At 36.1% G+C, this 23,335-nt stretch overlaps 3 protein-coding genes and 1 pseudogene across 3 annotated transcripts; all 4 read left to right on the top strand.

Annotated features, from left to right (window-relative positions):
• Positions 1-1,300: 1,300 nt before the first annotated feature.
• On the top strand, positions 1,301-3,534 carry LOC143546198 (LEAF RUST 10 DISEASE-RESISTANCE LOCUS RECEPTOR-LIKE PROTEIN KINASE-like 1.1). Its single transcript, XM_077037910.1, has 4 exons — positions 1,301-2,000; positions 2,091-2,114; positions 2,202-2,432; positions 2,633-3,534. The coding sequence occupies exons 1-4, from the start codon at positions 1,301-1,303 to the stop codon at positions 3,532-3,534; spliced, it is 1,857 nt and encodes a 618-aa protein (XP_076894025.1).
• A 1,266-nt stretch (positions 3,535-4,800) lies between these two features.
• On the top strand, positions 4,801-7,054 carry LOC143546197 (LEAF RUST 10 DISEASE-RESISTANCE LOCUS RECEPTOR-LIKE PROTEIN KINASE-like 1.1; annotated as a pseudogene).
• Positions 7,055-9,770: 2,716 nt separating this feature from the next.
• Positions 9,771-12,806, top strand: LOC143546196 (uncharacterized). The gene is made up of 3 exons (XM_077037909.1): positions 9,771-10,794; positions 11,049-11,239; positions 12,213-12,806. The coding sequence occupies exons 1-3, from the start codon at positions 9,771-9,773 to the stop codon at positions 12,804-12,806; spliced, it is 1,809 nt and encodes a 602-aa protein (XP_076894024.1).
• A 9,521-nt stretch (positions 12,807-22,327) lies between these two features.
• Positions 22,328-23,335, top strand: LOC143546194 (uncharacterized). Its single transcript, XM_077037908.1, has 4 exons — positions 22,328-22,563; positions 22,673-22,728; positions 22,843-22,955; positions 23,186-23,335. The coding sequence occupies exons 1-4, from the start codon at positions 22,328-22,330 to the stop codon at positions 23,333-23,335; spliced, it is 555 nt and encodes a 184-aa protein (XP_076894023.1).

Raw genomic sequence — 23,335 nt, 5'->3', positions numbered from 1 at the left:
CATGGTTATCATCTGTTTCATTCTCAAGTCAAGGTAATTGATAATTGTAATACAAGGATGATCTTGAGTTGTTGACATGTAAATTGTTGTACCATAGATTGGTATTTTATTATTCAGTTAGTAAAGATGGTAAGTTAATTTACTTTTTACATATTATTTTGTTGTACTGACTCAATTTATTGATCAATGAAATATTTTTCTTTTATGAAATGAATTGTTTCATACTTTCATTTGTCTTTTGATTTGACATCGAGCTTATATAATAATTCTTGTATGTAATTGCAAATGTGTAGTATATGTGAGACCTGCTGCTGCATATATTCCTAGAACATGTCCTGCAGTTGGTGGAGCTCCGGGTCAAGTTCATCTACTGGCTGATCAGTCATCTTTTGCTGGTTGAGGTAGAGGTGAATGACGTCCAGCTGGCATTAATGAAAACGTTCCTCCCAATATGCAAAAGAAAGTTTTCATCTGGGTTACGGGTTACTGGGTTGGGGAAATAATGGTCGTGCATTTGGCAGTGGACTTGATTACACACTTCCTTCACATAAGTAACGATCGAATGTGTATATATGTGTGTATATTTAGTTTTATGCTTTTACAATTTGCATATTATTGAAATTTGTTAAATATCTTAGTCAATTTTTTATCCTTTCTCTACTCAAGACTATATTTGAAGTAGATATTGATGGTTTTGTGGAAAAACCATGGAGGCTTCAAGGTCAATAATATATACATGTCAGTTTTTTTTCAATTTTGACACCAATAATATATAAAAAAAAACAAAAAATAACCCGCATGACACGCGGGGCTCAACTAGTGACTCTATATATTTATACTTCTCTCATAATTTTTATGAAAACCCGGTTTAATATTTTCTATCTAGCATATCTTTTAAAGAAAACACTCTTAAAAGTTAAAAGGTTTACTAGGTATCTCAAAAAAAATGGTATATATCTAACGTCTACAAATATTCAAATGCCGTTTCAAAAGGGGTAAAATATTAATGGAGGAGAGTCAAAAGTCTTGACGGTGTTAGAGAACGTGGAATGAGTGGAAATAGTCAAAACCTTGAATCTTGATGATGAACGTTAGTGAATGTGGAAAACATTGAGAAAGTGATGGGATCATTTGTATGACATAAAAGACGGGTTAAGTTGAGCTTATGAATGTCAAAGGCTTATAAATAGCATTCCCATAACTTCTTTTAGCCAACCCTTCCAGAAACCTCATGCAAATACATACACACTCGTCTTATAATTAGTTGCTAGTTGTCAATTCTCTTCTATAGGGCATTTGAATGATTCACTTCATCACTTTTGCGTCCGTTTTCCTATCGTTTTCACCTCTTTTATGCTCTGCCAAATATGGCAATACTACGTGCCCGAAAAGTTTCACTTGTCCGGATTTTGGTCCGTTTGAGTTCCCTTTTTACAGTAATAATGATGCTGGATGTGGTTTGATCAAGGTCAACTGTACTTCAGGTAATGAGAGTGTTCAAATCGGAGGACAGTCATATCAGATTACTGGCAAAGATTATTGGCTCGGTCCTTCTGTTAGCATCCAAAACAACACATTTCAAGAACTTATAAATAATAAAAGCTGCAAGCCTCTACTGCATAATTTCACCTCTCCAACTCCTCATTTATTTTTAACTTCAATCAAACACCTCATGACTCTCTTCAAATGCCCAAAAGATCCCCGTTTTGGTGCAAAATTTAACCAACCTGATTATAATAGCCACAACGGATGCAAACATCACAATTTCTACTATAAGCATCCCATCACCTCTAAACCAGTTCCGAGTGATCTCCCACGTGGTTGTCAAGTAATACAACTGCCTTGGAGCGCAAATGGCCAAGTACCTAATTACACCGATATATTTTCTCTTCTTACTTCTAACTACTTAATTCATTTTTGGTCACCTTCCTGTAATGAGTGTCTTAAAACATACAGCTGTCACAAGTACAAGAATTTTGAGTGTTCAAATACCAAAAGAGGTATTTACGGCTTCTGTTTCCCTTTTCCTCTTTGTCTCGTTATTCCGTGGAATTATATATAGCTTATCTTTTGTCGTTTGATCACTGCAGACATAAAACTGATACTGATCCTAGGTAACATACCTCTTAAACTGCACATACTATTATGTACACAGTTACATGAAAAACAATACCTGAAGTTGTTGCATTTTCTTATTCTAGCTCTCACAGGATCTGCTTCCATCCTCATTACTGCCTTTTTCATAATCTCGCGTCGCTATAAGAACAATCCTTTTTCGTACTTTCTATCAAAAGACAAATCTCCAAACCCTGAAGACGGATGTCTCTTCTTTGGCGTTCCTGTTTTCTCCCACATGGAGTTGGAAAACGCCACCAAAAATTTCGACCCGTCCAATGAACTAGGAGATGGTGGCTTTGGAGCTGTTTATTATGGTAAGAACTTAATTATCATTCTAATTACAACTTTTTCTTTTAAATCTTAGTTATTCATTTGATATAAATAAACTTTTACATTGAAATAAATGGCAAACGAGCAACAAGTTGTGCCGCTAGTTCTTTTTTAATGGAAAAACTAAGTCTTTTGAAAAACCTATTACCATTTCAATTGTTTATACCTTATTTTTCTTAACAAGGTAAACTCCATGACGGGCGAGAGGTTGCAGTGAAGAGACTATATGACCACAACTACAAGCGCGCCCAACATTTCCTGAATGAAGTTGAAATATTGACCAAACTACGGCATTCACACTTAGTCTTGCTTTATGGTTGCACCTCGAGACAAAGCCGGGAGCTTCTCCTTGTTTACGAGTACATCCCCAATGGCACGGTTGCTGATCACCTCCACGGGGAACAAGCAAATCCAGGCCTGCTAACGTGGCCAATTCGTATGAAAATCGCTATTGAAACCGCCAGTGCATTAGTGTACCTCCATGCCTCTGAAATCATACACCGAGATGTGAAGACAAACAACATTCTTCTTGATCACAATTTCAGTGTCAAAGTAGCAGATTTTGGTCTCTCGAGACTCATACCTAATAATGCCACTCATGTGTCAACGGCTCCTCAGGGGACCCCGGGATACTTAGATCCTCAATATCACCAGCGTTATCAGTTAACAGACAAAAGTGATGTTTACAGCTTTGGAGTAGTTTTGATTGAACTAATATCATCAATGCCAGCTGTTGATTTAAGTAGACCCCAAGACGAGATTAGTTTGGCTACCCTCGCTTTAAACAGGATCCAAACACGTGCAATTGATCAATTAATCGACCCAGTGTTGGGATCTGAATCGAATCCTGAAATCAAGAACATGATCACATCAGTAGCAGAGTTGGCTTTTCGGTGTTTACAATATCATTCAGAGATGAGGCCAACAATGAACGAGGTGCTGGACACATTGAAGGAAATTCAAGCCGAGAAAAGAATAGATGCTGGTGACAATATCAGTGATTCGGTGATTTTGTTGAAAGATTTCCCGTCTTCGCCAGTCTCTGTCACTGGTGATTGGCAAAGCAGTAACAGTGCATCACTTTAAATATAATGTATTTCAATTTTTTTTGTATGTTAACAAACAAGTTGGCTCCAGAGTGCAATTCATGCCAATATCTTATTACAAAGTTATATACACATCCATCAGTTTACCAATTCTAACTAATTAATTGAAGCATTATGAAGAAGTATAAGCATTCTGCTCAATTAAATATTCAAATGCTCCATTTATAACTAGTAAAACTGAAACTAAGTGTTCTCACACTACAGATACCAACAAATCAAACTTGATAAAACATATAGTTCTCATATGTTAACAATAATTCAGATTAATCACAGTCAAAATAATGTAAACTTGACCTTTAATTGTCAAAATTTTTTACAAATCTAAACAATGGGAGCAAATCACAATTAAAACACAAAGTATCAAATCAAAGTTGAGTTTGGGAAATAAAACATTGGTTTAGAATATAAATATTAAAGATATTTGATAAATTAATGCAAATCAGGTTTTCTCATAAAAGTCGTTGAATGACGGAAGCAAAGTGAAAGTTGCAAGTTTGGACTTCAGAGTTTAGTTTTTCTACCTTTTCTCATAATTTAATTCTCACCTGATAACAAATTACGATTTGTTTCCAAAATTTAGAGGGTAATGTTGTATTTTCTAGGCCTAAAAACGAACACAAACGTAACTTATTCATCTTAGTTCGTTTAATTTAAACCAAACAAAAACATTTAAATGAACAAATTTTCTTGACAATCAGTTTGTTAAGAAATTAAATGTGTTCGTGTTCATATTATTTTATGTTCGTCTGTTTGTATTCTAGACGTATTTCCAAAACTTATTAAAGTTTATACCAAGTTGAAATTGCTTTTTGCGACAACTAATTACTTGGTGAAACAATTGCCAAAGCTTCTTTAAAGTTTATACCTTCAAATGATGAAAGCCTTCTAGTTTTATCCAACGAGGAGAAATAAATAAGTAAATAAATAAATAAAACTTTTTGGCGTTTGAAAAGAGGCAAAAGATATGATGGTAGGGAGTCAAAGTCTTGAGCGTGTTAATTAGTGAATGTGGAATGAATGGAGAGGAGTGAGTCAAAGTCATGAATCATGGAAAATATTATGTAAGTGATAGGATATTAATTTCTTTGGCCTAAATAATTAAACAACTTTTGTAATGGTATTCACAGGCTCCCTCTTTTAGCCAATCCTTCCAAAAACAAATAGGTTGATATATAGTGTATATTGTATACACTCCCGTCTTAACACACGTTATAAGCTGTCAAACCTCTTGTATTGGGCTTTTGAAATGATTCTCAATATCATCATCACTTTTGTCATCGTTTTCCTATCGTGCCCATCTCTTCTACACTCAGCTACATATGCCAATACTTCTAAGCCTATCTGCCCGGAAAGTTTCAGTTCCCAGATTTTGGTCCATTCAAGTTCCCTTTTTACAACACTACTGATACACGATGTGGTTTGATCAAGGTCAACTGTACTCTGGGTAACGAGAGAATTCAATTTGGAGGACGGTCATATCTGATTACTGGCAAAGATTCACCTGGCGCTTGGGTCATCATCCGAAACAACACATTTCAAGAATTTATAGAAAATAAAAGCTGCAAGGCTCTAATGCATAATTTCACCTCTCCAACTCCTGATTTGTTTTCCGTTTCAGTCGAACACTTCATGACTCTATTCAAATGCCCAAAAGATCCTGTTTATGATGCAAGAACTCATGTTTATTTTGAGCAGCTGAATTATAAAAACTACAGCTTATGCAAACATCACAATATCTACTACAATTATCCCGTCAGCAATACATCAGTTCCAGGTGATCTCCCACCTAGTTGTCAAGTAATTAATACGGCTGCCAAAGAGACTAATTGGCCCAAGACCTAATTGCACAGATATATTTTCTCTTCTCACTTTTGAGTTTCCTATTTCCTTTTGGTCACCTTCCTGTAATAAGTGTCTCAAAAAGGCAACTGTCATTCACATGAATTTGAGTGTTCAGATGCCATGAATAGTATTTACGGTATCGTCTTCCCTTTTCCTCTTTGTGTCTCCTTATTCCTATGTATGAGTATGACTTATCTTTCGTTGTATAATTACTGCAGGAAAACAAGATGAAGAACTGAAAGTCATCCTAGGTAACTTACCTCTTCTACAATCATTTTATTGCACACATGCATGATGCATGAAAGAATCTATACCTAAAGTTGTTGCATTTTTTTTACTCTAGCTATCACTGGATCTGCTTTCATCCTCATCCTCTTTACTGCCATTTTCATAATCTACCGTCGCTACAAGAACAATCCTTTTTCATACTTTTTATCAAAGGATAAATCTTCAAACCCTGAAGATGGAAGCCTCTTTTTTGGTGTTTCGGTTTTCTCCATCACAGAGCTCGAAAACGCCACCAAAAATTTTGACCCTTCTCATGAACTAGGAGATGGTGGATTTGGAGCTGTTTATTATGGTGAGAACTCAATTATCACTAATAACTATAAATGCTCAACTTGCAAACAATTGGTCATTTCTACTTCAAATGCTCACGACTTATCTTATAAACAAGGTAAACTCCAAGATGGACGAGAAGTTGCGGTGAAGAGACTTTATGACCACAACTACAAGAGAGTCGAACATTTCATGAACGCGGTTGAAATATTGACCAAGTTACGGCATTCACACTTAGTCTTGCTTTACGGTTGCACCTCAAGACAAAGCCGAGAGCTTCTCATTGTTTATGAGTACATTCCCAATGGCACTGTTGCTGATCACCTCCACGGGGAACAAGCAAATCAAGGCCTGCTAACATGGCCAATCCGTATGAAAATTGCCATTGAAACCGCCAGTGCACTAGTGTACCTCCATGCTTCTGAAATCATACACCGAGATGTAAAGACAAACAACATTCTTCTTGATCACAATTTCAGTGTCAAAGTAGCAGATTTTGGTCTCTCCAGACTCATACCTAATAATGTCACTCACACGTCAACCACTCCTCAAGGGACCCCAGGATACTTGGATCCTCGATATCATGAACGCTATCAGTTAACAGATAAGAGTGATGTCTATAGCTTTGGAGTAGTCTTGATTGAACTAATATCATCAATGCCAGCTGTTGATTTAAGTAGATCCCAAGACGAGACTAGTTTGGCTACCCTTGCTTTAAAAAGGATCCAAACACGTGCAATTGATCAATTAGTTGACCCGGTGTTGGGATCCACTTCGAATCCTAAAATTAAGGACATGATCACATCAGTAGCAGAGTTGGCTTTTCGGTCATTCAGAGATGAGGCCTACAATGAACGAGGTGCTGGATGTGTTAAAGGAAATTCAAGCTGAGAGAAGATTAGATTCCGGTTACAGTAATGAATATTTGGAAACCGTGAATCCTCCACCTCCGTCTGAAATCAATGATTCAGTGGTTTTCTTGAAAGATTTTTCACCTTCGCCACTCTCTGTGACTGAATGGCAAAGCAGTAAGAGTGAACCAGCTGTGGTAAGGAGATGGAGATAGATTGTCAATGAAAAGCATCTCAGTGACGGTTTAACTCAAAACATATTGTAAATCACATATTTCAGCATTTTTTATTCTATGTAAACTACCTAGTTTGATCAGAGTGCAATTCTTATTATAAAGTTATACAATATTATCCTTCAACTTATTAATTGAAACTAATTCCTTGAAGCATTCTGCTCAATTCAGTTTTCTAATGCTCAGTTCATTGCTAGTATAACTGAAACTAGGTGCTCTCATATTTTAATGGTAATTGAGATCAATGTTGTCAATATTATTACATATCTGATACGATCCAAATACAACAAGGGCCCTATCTAGAAGAGGGACCCTAAGCCGGCTTGATGCCAATATTTCAAAGATTAAAAGATATGGTTGGATATTATTGAAAGATATCAATAACCTTATATTTTTATCTACAAGCTATTTAAATTACAAATATGTTTCTTAGTTTAATTATGTTTTCTAGTTTATCTTGAATTCATGTTTCCTTTAAATGCCCTTGAACTTTTTAATAATAAGAAGAGAAAATTTATTTGGTCATTTGTCTTCTTTATCTTGTATTCTTGGGATATTTGTGGTTGTCTCGAATAAACCGTATCAATTGGTGCTTTCGTTGAGCCTTAGTCTAGATGGCTTTGGAAGAACTCTTGTGGGAACATTCACAATTACCTCGTTTTACTGGATCTAATCTTGCCCTATTGATCTCTCAAGCCGAACGGTATTTTCTCTTTTACACGATCTATGGCGACGAGCGATTTCCCTATGCTATTGAATCCTTCGCTGATAAACCATTCTCGTGGTTCAATGGTTGACATCGGAATTCAAACATCATCACATGGGATATTTTTACCAGTGCAATGCTTAATCAATTTCCTATTGGTGCCCTACATAACCCTTATTTGATTGAACTTAGTAATATTACAACGTCTTCAACCACACCGCCACCGGCCCCGCCACCCCCAATTCCACCTCAACCACTTTCATCAACTCATACAACCAAATCGGTGCCAAAAACCTATGTTCCCATCCCTGCCGGTGGACTGAAGACTATAAAGAAATTATTAAAGGATGTCAATTTGATTATCATCAAAAGGAAAGCACATCATCAACTCCAACTCAACCACTTTCATCAATTCATACAACCAAATCGGTGCCCAAAAACCTATGTTCCCACCCCAGCCGGTGGACTGAAGACTATAAAGAAATTATTAAAGGATGTCAATTTGATTATCATCAAAAGGAAATCACATCATCAACTCCAACTTTTGTCCCATAAGCCAAAATTTGTTGCAAACTTCCGATGAGAAGGAACCCAACACATAATGCTTCCGCGAAGCCGTACCTGTTAATATCTAAGTATTTATTTTTTCAATTTATAATCCTCATTTAATTAATGGGCTTTTCTCTTATTTATTTTGCATATGGGCTGACTTCCAACTTATGTTTTTGGGCTTCCTTGCTTTATCTTCACTGCCTATATTACAAGAGGCATCTCTCTAGTTTGGAAAGGAGCGTTCCCTGCAATAGACTTCCACAATCTCCGGCTCTAATTATGGACGAATACTTTACTGCCTTCATATAAATGGAGTGCTCCTCTTCATCATAGAGACACAACAGAATAGCAAGAGTCTTCTTTCTTCAACAGATTATCTATTGTCTTGTCTAGGGTTTCAAACCCATAAGAGTTGTTCTTCTTATCTTTTAATCTTGTGTATCAAGCTTTCAGTTTGGAATAAATCAAAATTTTCATGTTTTATAACTTGGTATCAGAGCCGCCTAATCGGTATTTGGCTTAAGTTCTGTTCGTTTTCTGCCCTAGTCGAATTTTGGCAAAAATCAAATTCTGGACTTGCTTTATGCGTCTTCCGCTGCCGAAACCTGGTAATCGTTATTCAGATTCATATCTGTAAGTTGTTCATTACCGTTTCTATCGTTCTCGTAACCGGGTTTTATTACTTTTATCTTCTTATTCGTATCTGTATCTGTTAGAGCTGTTTATCTCGTTATCAATTTTACTGATTTTTTTACCAGATTACATCTAGGTAACCATACAATTAAATATTGGCTATTGTATTGAATTTGGTTTATGCTACTATTGATCGGCCGGTTGTTAATTTCTATAAAATAAAAAGATTAAAAAGAAAAAATAGTTAAGGAACCACTTTTAGAAAGCTACTGATTGATTTTGGTCTCTGCTACTATTTATCCGGTTGTTAATTTCTATAAAAAAAATAATTAAAAAGAAAAAATAGTTACTGATTGATTTCTTAAATCAAATCAATTGTTGCAATTAAATAGTATTAGTGATTGAAAATAGTAATAACACAGATCACTTTTTTTTAAAATCTAGTGAGCAATTTGTTTGAAATAGGTCAATAATTTTATGCAACTGTGTTCAGCCTCATATGTGCTTGTCTTTAAGATTAAAGTGACAGGTTGTATTGTTGAAGACCGGAATACTTTGACCTTTTTTTCTTGCTTGTGACTTGTTGGGTAACTCTAAGTGAAGGCTACTAACACTCACACCTTGTTTGAATACCCTAACTTGGGCGCCCCCGGGTTAGATCGTTCTATCTCTACTTTATTTTCTTGTCTCATAAATTATTGTTGCTAGGCATTAGACATATTAGTTGTGTGTTTTTTTTGTTTCATATTCGTGCATAACTTGAGCTTGCCATTTTATTATTATTATTATTATTATTATTATTATTTTTCTTTTTTTTTCTTTCTTGCTATAATTATTCTTCATGGGAACTTCCGAAACTCTAATTAGCAAACTTGATGTTAGTGGTCCTTTGTTTCTCCATGCTAGTGACTCAAGTTGTTTGACTGTTGTGAATATAAAGTTAAAAGGCACTGAAAATTACACTGTTTGGGCAAACTCTTTTTCATTAGCTTTGAAAGCAAAAAACAAAATCGGTTTTATTGACAGGTCTTGTAAAAAACCCATTGAAAATGAAATTTTGGCCTCACAATGGGAAATGTGTAATTCGGTTGTCTTGACTTGGATTCTCAATTCTGTGTGTGAAGAATTATCTGTGGGTCAAATATATTCCAAACTTGCTTCTGAAGTTTGGGATGATTTAAAGGAAACGTATGATAAAGTTGACGGGTCTGTGGTGTTTAGCTTATATGAAAAAATTAATTCTATGGCTCAAAATGGTACTTCTGTTTCCAAACTAAATACAATGTGGAAGCAGTTTGATGCTATGGTGCAATTACCATCATGTACGTGTAAGGCCTCAAAAGAATTTAATGACTTTACTCAATTAATAAAATTAATGCAATTTTTAATGGGTCTTGATGACATTTATCAACCCGTTAGAACTGGTCTTTTAACGCGTGATCCGCTTCCCACGATCAAAACTGCCTTTTCAATCACTTCTAGGGAAGAATCACATAGAACATGCAATAACCCCACCAAAGGGGTAAATGTTGGTTCTGTGTCAAAATTTAATAATTTTACCAATAATAAAAAGAAGTTTAACAAAGGGCCTAATCCAAACCTTAAATGCACCCATTGTCACAAACTGGGCCACACTGTAGATAGGTGTTATGAACTTGTCGGGTATCCTCAGGGGTATAAACCTAAGTCTGGGCAAGGAAATAATCAAGGTAATCGTGTTAATCACTCTATGTCAAATAAATCCTTACCTGATATGTCTGCTAGTTCTTCCTCTACCCCTGATCTCACATCCAAACAGATAACTCAACTTTTGGGGCTGCTAAAGGATAAGAATAACGAAGGTCCTCAACATACAAACTTTGGAGGTAACTCATTGGTTTTTTTAATTCTAATGTTTTCAATAAATATGTTTTTGGATTTGCGTGTTGCCCGTCTAATATTTCCTCTGGGTGGGTTGTTGATTCTAGGGCAAACCAACACATGGTTAATTATGAGAAAGGTCTAATAGATCTTATTGATGTATCTGATTTTAATATCCCTGTTAAACATCCAAATGGTACAAGTGCTAAAGTTACTAAAATTGGACGTTTAAAATTAACTAAAAAGGTCATTTTATCAGATGTTTTTGTTATTCCTGAATACTATGTGAATTTAATGTCTGTCTATAGGCTTGCTAGTGAGAATAAATTGCGTGTCTCATTTGATGAACATACTTGTTATCTTCAGGATTTACGCACAATGAAAATTCTAGTGACTGGTAGTCAATTTGATGGGTTATATTTCTGTGGTGATGCTTCTAAACCTGTTAAGGTGTGCTTTAATAGTCATGATGTCTTAAATTTGTGGCACTCTAGGTTAGGACACCCTTCTCATCATGTTCTAAATGTTTTAAAAAATGAATTAAAAATCAAAACATTAGACGAAATCCTTCTTGTGATATTTGTCACAAGGCCAAACAACACAGAGAACCCTTCCCTCTAAGTGATCATAAATCATCAAATGTGGGGGAGCTGGTTCACTTAGATGTCTGGGGTCCAATAAAGTGAAAAGTAATGATGGATATCTGTTTTTTCTGACTGTTGTGGATGATTTTTCAAGGTGTGTGTGGATTTACCTGTTAAAAAATAAAGAGGAGGTCTTTTACAACATTCAAAGCTTTTTTAATCTTATAAAAAATCAATTTAATACCACTATAAAAATTTTTAGAAGCGATAATGGCTCGGAATTTGTTAACAGCCACATGCCTAATTTTATAAGAAATAATGGTATTATTCATCAAACCACATGCACACATACTCCACAACAGAATGGAATTGTTGAAAGAAAACATAGGCGTTTGTTAAACATTGCAAGAACTCTTTTATATCAAGGGGGTATCCCTCTTCGTTTCTGGTCTGAATGTGTGCTTACCGCTGCTTATTTAATTAATAGGACTCCCTCTTCAATTCTTAATGGCAAATCACCGTATGAACTCATGTTTGGTTTTCAACCCTCTCTAAATCACCTTAGAACGTTTGGCTGCCTTTGTTTTAGCACCATTTTAAATAACACCGATAAATTTGGGAATCATGCAGAGAAATGTGTTTTCTTAGGGTATTCTCCTTTTAAAAAGGGATACAAACTTTGGAGTCTTGATCAAAAGAAAATAATTTTTTCGAGAGATGTAAAATTCTATGAAACTATATTTCCTTTTAAAGATAATAAACTTTTAAATGATGACTCTACAAATGTTGACCCTTTGGTAAATTCCTTAAACTTTTTTGATTTATTTGATTCCGATCAGCCAAACAACTCTAAGAGTGAAATACCCGATGATGAGGAGAGGGATCCTAGTGAAGTAGTTAGTACTGACCAGCAGCCTTGTGCCCAGTCTCAAAACCCTGATGGCGAGGCTCATCCACAGCAGCCTCATGGGTTGGCTGAAGGTATGAGTGAGGCTAGCGGTTCTAGAACTACTGATGATAACACAGACTCTCCTGAGGGATCTAATATTCCTAGTGTTTCGGTTAGAAGATCTACTAGAAATTCTTCTATACCAAGAAAACTAGATGATTTTATCATAGAAGGAAAAGTAAAATATGGAATGGAAAAAGTAGTAAATTACTCAAACTTATCCTTTGAAAGTAAATGCTTTGCTTCTTGCCTAAACAAATCGGTTGAACCAAAACATTGTTTTCAAGCCAAAAATGATGTTGAGTGGGTGAATGCCATGAATGAAGAGATGGAGGCTTTACATAGAAATAACACATGGACTCTTGTTGATCTACCTGAAGGTAGAAAACCAATAGGCTGTAAATGGGTCTACAAAATCAAATATAAGTCTACAGGTGAAATTGAAAGATTTAAGGCTAGACTTGTTGCCAAAGGATATAGTTAAAAAGAAGGAGTAGATTTTGATGAAACATTCTCTCCTGTTGTTAAAATGGTTACCGTTAGGTGTGTGCTTAGCCTTGCTGTTGAAAAAAATTGGCCTCTCTTTCAACTTGACATTAACAATGCTTTTCTATATGGAAATTTAAATGAGGAAGTCTATATGCGGTTGCTAGAAGGTTATTTCTCTCCACATGAAACCAAAGTCTGTAAATTAAACAAATCTCTATATGGTCTAAAGCAGGCTCCTAGAATGTGGAATGAGAAACTTGTTGGCACTTTAACCAAATGGGGTTTTGTCCAAAGCATGTGTGATTACTCGCTCTTTGTTAAAAGTGATAAATCCTCAATTGTGATTTTACTTGTGTACATGGACGACATTGTAATAACTGGTAATGACCCAACTGAAATAAACAAAGTAAAGCAAATGCTAAACTCAACCTTTTTAATCAATGATCTTGGATTACTAAAATATTTTCTTGGAATAGAAGTTCTAAGGTCTGAAAAAGGTATCTGTTTGTCTCAAAGAAAGTATTGTATTGATCTTCTTGCTGAATTTGGTCTTAGTGGGTGTAAACCTGTCAATACACCCATTGAACAACATCATTCTGTAATGAATTTTTGTAAACAAGATGAAACCATCTTAACGAACATTACAAGTTTTCAAAAATTGGTCGGAAAACTAATCTATTTATCTCACACACGACCAGATATATGTTATGTTGTGCAATTCCTTAGTCAATTAATGCACAAACCCACCAATTCTCACTTACAAATTGCCCTTCGCTTACTTCGATATTTAAAAAAGGCCCCGGGAAAAGGTATTCTACTTAGCAAAGGCTTTGGTCTAAATATACGAGCTTATGCTGATTCTGACTGGGGTAAATGTCTTGAAAGTAGAAGGTCGGTTACTGGTTATTGCATTTTTTTAGGTCAGTCACTCGTTTCTTGGAAAAGTAAGAAGCAAGAGATCGTATCCAGGTCCTCGGCTGAGGCTGAATACTGGTCCATGTGCGCTGCCGCAGGTGAAATTGTGTGGCTGACTAATGTCTTGAAGGAGCTCCATATTCAAGTTACTCCTCCCATTTCGCTATTCTATGACAACAATGCTTCTATCTCCATAGCTGTAAATCCAGTTTTTCATGATAGAACTAAACACTTTGAGATAGATTTGTTCTTTCTCCGTCAAAAAATCTCCACTGGGCTTCTCAAGGCTATGCCTATCGACTCCAATGAACAAGTGGCAGACGTGCTCACCAAAGGTTTGTTGGCAACTCAACATGATTTTTTGACTAATAAATTATTTATGTATGACATGTTCGGATTATCAAATTGAGGGGCGGTGTTAAAATCTAAGTATTTATTTTTTCAATTTATAATCCTCATTTAATTAATGGGCTTTTCTCTTATTTATTTTGCATATGGGTTGACTTCCAACTTATGTTTTTGGGCTTCCTTGCTGTATCTTCACTGCCAATATTACAAGAGGCATCTCTCTAGTTTGGAAAGGAGCGTTCCCTGCAATAGACTTCCACAATCTCCGTCTCTAATTATGGACGAATACTTTACTGCCTTCATATAAATGGAGTGCTCCTCTTCATCATAGAGACACAACAGAATAGCAAGAGTCTTCTTTCTTCAACAGATTATCTATTGTCTTGTCTAGGGTTTCAAACCCATAAGAGTTGTTCTTCTTATCTTTTAATCTTGTGTATCAAGCTTTCAGTTTGGAATAAATAAATTTTTCATGTTTTATAACTGTACCCTACTGCAAATATCGGGCGACAAGACTCGAATTATGGTCACTGTGGTGCTACGTTGAGACCGCCCGTTATACCACTCAAGTGGCGACCGCAATGGCAACGACATTCTGTCCTTGAGAACAAGGACGTTTTCAAGGGGTCGGGAGTTGATACGATCAAAATACCACAAGGCCCGATCTAAAAGAGACTCATAAGCCAACTCGATGCCAAGATTTTAGAGATAAAAAGATATGGTTGGATCCTTTTGAAATATATCAATAATTTTATATCTTTATCTACAAGTTATTAAATTACAAATATGCTTCTTAGTTTAATTATGTTTCCTAGTTTATCTTGAATTCTTGTTTCCTCTAATACCATTGAACTTTTTACAATAAGAGGAGAAAAATTATTTGGTCATCGGTCTTTTTTATCTTGTATTCTTGGGAGATTTACGGTTAAATCGAATAAACCGTATCAATATCTCTATACTGGAAAGGAGCATATAATAACTGAATCACAAAAGTATTTGTGATTGTAGAGAATGTTGAGAATGGAGGTTCGAGATTTGCAAGTTTGAGTTTAAGTTTTCTATCTTCTCTCATAATTTCAATTCTCGTGTGATTGCAAATGACGATTTGTTTCCCAAATTAAGAGGATCATGTTAATTAAAACTGAATAATTAAGCAATGAGAACATTTGAATGAACAAACTTTCTTGTTCGTGTTCATTTGCTAAGAAAATAAATGTGTTCGTGTTTATGTTAATTTATGTTTGTAACTCGTTAGTGAATATGTGTGAAAAAGGAAAATGAACATCTTCTTTTCGTTCTTGTAACTTGTTAGTCGATTGTCCAAGGCTTGGTTCTAAACGTTGATTTGGGTAATGGGTTAATGCATTATAAGCCAATTATAATTCTAATAAATATGTAAATGAACAAGCGTAAATGAGCAAACTAACATAAATGAATGATGATGGCATTTGTTCATGTATGCTTGTATACGTTTGTTTGGTTAAATGAAGAAAACTTCCCCATTCTTGTTTGTTCGTTTCGTTCATGAGCTGTTGAATGAACGTTCGGTTCAAATACGGCCTTGTATTTTCTTTTTTTCAAAACTTGTAGAACACATCTAGTCATCTTAATTATCAGGTTATATATCTTATCTATATATAATACATGAGAGATTGGCCAACTTGTAATGCATTAGTACATGTTTAAGTAATGATAAACCTGTCTATTACACACATAAAACCCAAGTTTATTTGATTTTTATCAAAATAATTACAATTAATGTAAACTTTACTCAGATTTTATTAACTTAAGAAGTAGTTACAACTTTCACCTCTTATGTTTACCCACTTTTTACTCAACTTTATCCTTTTTGGTTTTTTTGTTGTATCTTTTACCAAAATTGATTAAAACAAAATCTAAACATACCCCTTTAAAAGAGTTTATTTTTATCAACACTTCAATATAACTTTTTTTTTAACAGATGAACGGTTTAAATTGTACAAATCATTACTGCATGCATATAATGCACAAGATAGTTTTACAACTAAAAAATAATTACAAGTATAGTACCTCAATTTTACTCAAATTTTGTCAGTTTAAGGAATATTTACTATAGGGCCAATATTATATATTGTTTTTAGGATTGTGTATGTCGTTTTAGTTTGCTTTTAGTCGGTGTAGTACGTACTCGGTACGTTTATTTTGTAAGTTTATTGTGTAAACTTTGGAGAAATGGGGACCCTATATAAAGGCCACTTAACCCATTTCTCCACAAGAACTCTTTCACAACTCTTGGAAATAAAAATTCTCTCACCTACTTCTCTCATTTTCTCTCTTTTAGAAAATAAACCAAACAAACTAAGATCCGAGATCCGAGTGTCGTTGGTGATTTCCGCTAACCAACAACACGGATTGATCCGAGTCAAGTCTTGACATCCATCTAGAGGACCTACAAGTGGTATCAGAGCTTTCGGCTCGACCTTTTGTCGTTTTCGGGTCAAACTTTTCGGGTTTTGATCTTAGTTTTTGTTGGATTTGAGGTTGATTTCGTGTTACTCATCTCTTTTGAAGTTCCTTACACCTTAGAAATACACGAGAATCACCAAATCTAAGTTTTTAGTGTTTTAAGTTTTTGTGTCTGAGCTCAGATTCGGCTTAAAAACTCAGATCTAGGCCAATTTATTGATTTTTATACTAAAGTCTTTTTGAATTTTTGGAAGTTTGGGTGCTATATTCTCAAAAAAAAAAAATCGCATCGGGTACTGTAGCAGTCGCTTCCGAGGTAGCAATCGCATCGCCGAGGTACTGTAGCAATCGCTTCGCACGGGGTACTATAGCAAATTGTTTCGCTTCGCATGGGGGTACTGTAGCAACCGCTTCGCTTCGCACGGGTACTGTAGCAATCGCTTCGCATTAGGTACTGTAGCAACTCATGCGAAACGCTGTAGCAACTCATACGAAACACTGTAGCGAATCGTACTGTAGCAACTCATGCGAAACACTGTAGCGACTCGGCACTGTAGCAACTCGGTACTGTAGCAAAAAATAAAAATTAAATTTTTTTTCTCTTTCAAAAAAAAAATCTAATCGAGTTAAAAAAAATGTCTTACGAACCTAAGCTTGGAGGAAATCTGGATATGGGAGAAAGCCGAAAGAAAATATTGAAAAGAGAATTCGACATGTTTACACATATTAAAGGTGAATAGGTTTCCTCTCTCATCAACAGATTTGAGTCACTCGTCATCAAAATGAGAAGTGTCGGTATCATCAATGGTTTGTTTCAGATCAACATGAAGCTGTTGAATTCACTGCCTTATACATGGAGCATCAATGTGGTTACCATCAAAAGAACCACAAATCTGTATACCATGACACTCTCAGAGTTGGCTTCTACCATCAAGTCTTTTGAAATAATGGAAGATAAGCTCCAAATGAACAATTAGTCCAAAGAAAATAAAGTTGGGACAAGTAATAAAGTTAGGACAAGTGCTGCCGGTAAAAGTAGTCATGCATGTCATAATCATTCCCGACACATCACCAGCTGATGAGGTAAATCACAATCTTTGTTCTCAAGCATGCATCAACAAAGTCACATACTATAGATATCATCAAGACGAAGTTTTGAAAGAAAATGCAAAACTTCGTCAGTTAAATGCTGAATATGTAAAAGCTGACAAGATCTACGTTGAAAAGATTAAAACTCATCACAATGATGTAGCAAATCTTAGACTTGAAATTTTTCGAGAAAAGCATAATGTCATTTATTATAAAGACATAATTAATGATTTAAAAGAAGAAATTAAGAAATTAAAACTCGAAGTTTCTGATAAAAAAGAAAAAGAAAAACAAGTTGAAAGGTTTGAGGCATCATCTGAAAAATTAGATGATCTTATTGGAGCTCAGAGAAGTGCTAAAGTTAAAGCGGGGTTGGGGTACGATTACACTGTCGTACCACCACCATTCAATGATAACTACACCAGTTTGCCCCACTTTAGCTATAATACTTTTCCAGAGGAAGAAATGGAATACGGAGGTTGGTAGAATACCAAAGCCTATGAAATTTGTTCCTGCTGCCACTCAAACTACTGCTCCAGTCCCATCATCTGATAAATCTGACATCAAAAAATAAACTACTTTAGCAAAAAAATAAACTATTTGGACTAAATTCGCATTATTTGCCAAACCACAAGGACGAAAATGACACTTTACTCTTTTTCTTTTTGATCATTTTTGGTTTAGTTAAAAAAAACCGATAAAAAATATATTGTTAGGGTTTCGGTTTATCTAAATGATTTTACAAAAGGCTGAGAATCAAGAAGTTATTTTTGAATATGTTGAGTTGAAAATAAATAATTTCATTTTGTGTATTAACCGATAATAATTTTATATTTAAAATTTTTTGTCAACGGTCCAACTTTTCGACTATCTATCTCTTGATGGACCTTCGTTAAAAAATACTTAATGTCGTTAACTGTTTTTCCGAATTTCAAATCGATATTTTAGGGCTTTTGATCGGAAGAAATATACGAGTCGACTAATGTAAACGTATTTCGAAACAGCGATTCAAATGGCTTGGTTTTTGTTAATTGGTAATTCAAACATCTGAATTGAAACACTTTCGTCTTTGGATCACCGTTTCGAGATAAGTTTTACATTAGTCAACCCGTATCCTTTTTCCGATAAAAACCCTAAAGCATCGGTTTGAAATTTTAAAAAAAATTACGACGTTAAGTATTTTTTTAACGGGGCCCATTGAGAGATAAATAGTCGAAAGGTTGGACCATTGACAAGGATTTATAAATGTGAGATTATTTATCGACCAATACACAAAATGTGGGATTATTTATTTCAAATTTGCCAAGCTTTTGAATAATAAAAAGTAATTTGTATGCAATAAGAAGGTGTAACACGAAGCTTTGATCGAAGAGTGTTAAACGAATGGTTGACAGTCCTTTGGTTAGTAAATCAACATTATGAAGGGTAGCGACTAGCGAGCACATAGCGAACATGAAGACTCTATGCAATAATTAATGAAATTGAAAGCGATCTCTAGATGATTCGTGTGCTTTATGTAAAACTGAATTAGCTACTAAATATGTGACACCGAGGTTGTTGCATCACAAGGTTAGTGAACCATGCAATGTACTGCAATGCTCTCGTAGTATCTACATAACCCATCGAAATTTTGTGGATGCATTAGCAAGAGAAAGGTATTTGGCCTCGGTGCTAGATCAGGCAATAGTTTACTTGAAGTTACAACTGATAAGAATAGGTCCAAGGAAAACACAATTTTAGTGATAGAATGGCAATGACCAGAGCAACTTGTTCAAACAGTGTTTGCATATGCACGAATGGCATGGTGAGCAACAATAAAGAAACCATGGTGGGCGTTTGCAGTGTTCCATTTACACAAATATAAATAGTCAGTGTAAACAGATTGATATACTCTTATTCTTAACAAATCAATTTAATAGAGTTAGCATCAGGAAGAAGTTTTTATACGTATTACTGGGCAACAGCACGTAAAAAACCCTAGCCGTCATGGGTGACCAGAGGAAACCTCCTTCAGTGGAGTTTCAGTGGAGGATCACCAAGATTTTTATCTCTAATCTACCGGAACGCTGCAGCGGGAATGACTTGGCCGGGGTGCTACGGGATTATGGAACCATAAATGACATTTACATAGCAAAGAAAAGAGATCGAGGAGGCAACAGGTTTGGATTCGTGTCGTTTCTAGATGTCAAGGACATAGCGGAGTTGGTTAGATTGACGTCAAAGATTCGATTGGGAGATTATAAGTTGGCAACCAACATGACAAGATACATTCTTGAAGATGGAGAAATAATTGACCGGAATCCGAAGAAACCATCTGTGGAGAAACCATCCAAGCCAAGTGGTTATGAGGAACAAAATGTGAAGTTTGTTAGGAAAGGAGTTCTCTCATATCAGGAGGTGCTAACCGGAGAGAGGAACAAGGAAACTGTGAAAATAAAAGACAATGGTCCTGGCTGATAGTTCGAACGGATTCGAGGCTCTTCATGTTAGAACCTTAACGGTTAGAGTCGGATCTTTCGAAGTTTTCGAAACTTTAAATCGGTTCTGAAAGAGATGGGTTTGGCTAGCGGGGTATCACGGTATTTGGGAGGTATGCGTTTCTTGATTTCCTTCAAATCAAAGGAACAAGCCATAATGACTTGTGATGAGATGCTTGGAAGGCACGACTATTTCACATCCGTGGAGATCTAGGAGGGCCAGGAATTAGCCTTTGAAAAAATTTCTTGGATCAAAATCCAAGGGATGCCTTTACAAGCCTTGTCGAATGATGCAATTCATGAGGTGGCTAAGCTATTTGGTGAAGTATGTTACAAAGCTCAGTTCGAATTTGAAGATGCGGATGTCTCGTATTATTATGTCGGGATAGTGATGATTGATGGGAGACGAGTGCAGGGCGGGGTCACGGTGGTGTGGAGAGACAAGATGTTTTTGGTATGGGTTTCAGAAATTTTAGGCGAATGGACTACCGAATTTTTGTATGCAGACGATAAGATGCCAAAGAATCATCATGCAGAGGAGGAACCGGTTGTAATGGAGGAGCCGTAGGAAGTGAATAGAAGTCCGATTGCTAACGTCGCCGGTAACGGAGAAAACTCACCTATGATAATTATGGAGGATGATAATGATTGCGTGAATCTCGGCTATGCTATTAATGCTGAGGGTTGGTCTCCAAAAAATATGGATTCTTTCCATTCTCAAGAAGTTACACCTTTTTTAAATAATGTGGGTAATGGGGATGGTGGTAAAAACAACAAAAGAAAGAAAACAAAAAACGTTACTAGATCGAATCAGCGTAATAGTTCCAACGACAGACCCATTAAGGAGAAACGTGTGGGCTTTGCTACAGATGATCCTTTTGGCCTTGAGCCTGTTATTTTGGGCTCTAATATAACAACTACGAGGGGTGGAAATGAAGTGGACAAACAACACGTAAATTTTATAGATCTTGAGTCTGCTAATTTGGGAATAGGCGCTGAGTCAGAGGGTGTAGAATGTTCTGATAACGAAAGGATGTTTAACTTAAACGATTATCCAGTTAGGAATCCTGATAACACGGTTATGTTGGAAGAAGATCAATTCGGTGGTATTGTCACAGATGATATTACTGAAGAAGTCGGTGTGATGAAAGCTGCTGTTGGTCTTTCCGAGGGTCCGAATTTGGGTCAAGAGGTTCCCGCTACTATATTGTTAGGGGAGATACTTGGAGCTCGGCTTACAAATTTTAACGGTTTGGTGGAAGAATCAATCGTTCAAGAAGGTTTACAAATAGGTAAGCTATGAATATGTTGTCTATAAACATCCGTGGGATTGGAGTTGTTGGGAACCGGGTTGGATCAAAAGTTTAAAAGAGAATTTTTGGGTGTCTTTTTTTGGTATGCAAGAGTCGATGTGTGTGAACACGCAAATGTTCGTGTTGGATAATTTTTGGGGTGGTCAGGGTTTTGAAGTTGATTGGGTTAACTTTAACGGGGGTCGGGGGTATTGTGAACATGTGGGATCCTAAAGTATTTCAAAAAGAGAACTCGATTATTAGTGACAATTTTTTGGTGACCACAGGTTTCTTGGTGGATGGGAATATCAAGCTTAATGTTGTAAATGTCTATGCCCCACAACTTAATAGTGAAAAAAAAGAGTTATGACATATAAATTCTTCATGTTATTCAGAATGGTTCAGGTTGGTGGGTTGTTTTGGGCGACTTTAACTCTGTGAGATGTAGGGAGGAAAGAAAGAATACTAATTTTGATGCGGCATGTTCGAAGGATTTTAATGATTTCATTAATTAAGCGGGTCTTAAAGAGTTTAATATGAAAGGTTCTAAGTACACTTTTATGGTTAGTAGAAGGGGCAGTTTAAATTCAGCAAGATTGATAGGATGCTGGTTTGTTCTAATGTCATAGATAAATGGCCGAATGCTTGTTTGAGGGCACTTCCGAGGAATCTTTAAGATCATTCTCCCTTGGTGTTATCGCTAATTGATACTAATTTTGGTCCTAAACCCTTTCGTTGGTTTAATTCTTGGCTTGATAGGGAAGGGTGTGAGGACTTGGTTGCTAAAATTTTGGAGGATTGTGTGTTTTCTGGACCTTCAGATATGGTTTTGTTGAAGAAGCTCAAGAAACTTCGAGACAGTCTCAAGAAGTGGATAATGGATACTAAAGTTAAGGAAAGTGAAGAATTGGCTAAATTGAAAGCGGGAAAGGGAGGAGTATGAGTTGCTTATGGAGGAAAGAGAGCTAAAGGAGGATGAGGCTTGGGTGTGGGCAGAATGTAGAAAGGGGATTGAGGAGGTTGAACTTCTTAAGTCTAAAGATATTAAGCAGAAATCCCAGGTGAAATGGGCGACTTTTGGTGATGATAACACGGCATACTTCTATAGTGTGGTTAATGGGAGGAAGGCTAGGAATTCTATACCAGGATTGGAGGTGGAAGGGAGTGGGTTTCTAAACCTACTTAGGTAAAGAAACGTGTTTTGTGCTTTTTCAGGGAGAATTTTAGAGAGAAGATTTCAATTCGTCCGGACTGTGAGTATGAAGGTATTAAATCTATTCCGGATGTGGTCAAAGATGGTTGATTGTCCCTTTCTCCAGAGAAGAAATTAAGGCAGCGGTTTTTGAGTGCGGTATGAACAAAGCCCCGGGTCCGGATTGGTTTTTAATTTCTTGTTCGTGAAGAGGTTTTGGAGATTCTTGGAGGATGATTGTTTTTAACATTCTCACAGCTTTTCATGACTCAGGAGTTATTAGTCGTGGTTGTGGTTCGTCGTTTATTACTTTGATTCCCAAGGTTAAAAACCCGTTGGGTCTCGAAGACTATAGACAGATTACTCTCATAGGGATTATTAGCAAGGTGGTGTCTAAAATCCTTGCTAATCGGCTAAAAAGATCTTGGGATTGGTGATTACCGAGACCCAGCCAGCGTTCCTTCAAGACCGATTTATTTTGGATGGCCCCCTCATTGTTAACGAGTTAATGGATTGGCTGAAAAAACATCACAAGAAGGCTTTTCTATTGAATATAGACTTCGAGAAGGCATATGATAATGTTAACTGGAATTTCTTGATTTCTATTTTGTTACAGATGGGATTTCCAGTGAAATTGTGCGAGTGGATCAAGGGGATTTTGGAGTCAGCTAGGTCGGTGATTTTGGTCAATGGTTCTCTTACGTTCGAATTCAAGTGCGAAAAGGGACTTTGGCAAAGAGATCCTCTTTCTCCGTTCCTTTTTTGA

Source organism: Bidens hawaiensis, unplaced genomic scaffold (genome assembly GCF_021521415.1).
Source record: "Bidens hawaiensis isolate Kalapana, Puna unplaced genomic scaffold, B.hawaiensis_p1.1 tig00014284_1, whole genome shotgun sequence".
In the NCBI taxonomy this organism is placed as follows: domain Eukaryota; kingdom Viridiplantae; phylum Streptophyta; class Magnoliopsida; order Asterales; family Asteraceae; genus Bidens; species Bidens hawaiensis.
Note: the sequence above shows the minus strand (reverse complement) of the source record. Positions and strands in the feature narration are given on the sequence as shown.

Bases quoted from the DNA above. Each gene is read 5' to 3' on its own strand.
- LOC143546198 (XM_077037910.1), top strand. From the start codon at position 1,301: ATGATTCACTTCATCACTTTTGCGTCCGTTTTCCTATCGTTTTCACCT. The intron at 2,001-2,090 runs GTATTTACGGCT...TGATCACTGCAG, and splicing joins GTGTTCAAATACCAAAAGAG to ACATAAAACTGATACTGATC. The intron at 2,115-2,201 runs GTAACATACCTC...TTCTTATTCTAG, and splicing joins AAAACTGATACTGATCCTAG to CTCTCACAGGATCTGCTTCC.
- LOC143546196 (XM_077037909.1), top strand. From the start codon at position 9,771: ATGGGAACTTCCGAAACTCTAATTAGCAAACTTGATGTTAGTGGTCCT. The intron at 10,795-11,048 runs GTAACTCATTGG...TCATTTTATCAG, and splicing joins TCAACATACAAACTTTGGAG to ATGTTTTTGTTATTCCTGAA. The intron at 11,240-12,212 runs GTGTGCTTTAAT...GATTCCGATCAG, and splicing joins ATGCTTCTAAACCTGTTAAG to CCAAACAACTCTAAGAGTGA.
- LOC143546194 (XM_077037908.1), top strand. From the start codon at position 22,328: ATGGAGGAAAGAGAGCTAAAGGAGGATGAGGCTTGGGTGTGGGCAGAA. The intron at 22,564-22,672 runs GTAAAGAAACGT...ATGTGGTCAAAG, and splicing joins GGGTTTCTAAACCTACTTAG to ATGGTTGATTGTCCCTTTCT. The intron at 22,729-22,842 runs GTATGAACAAAG...TTCATGACTCAG, and splicing joins GGCAGCGGTTTTTGAGTGCG to GAGTTATTAGTCGTGGTTGT.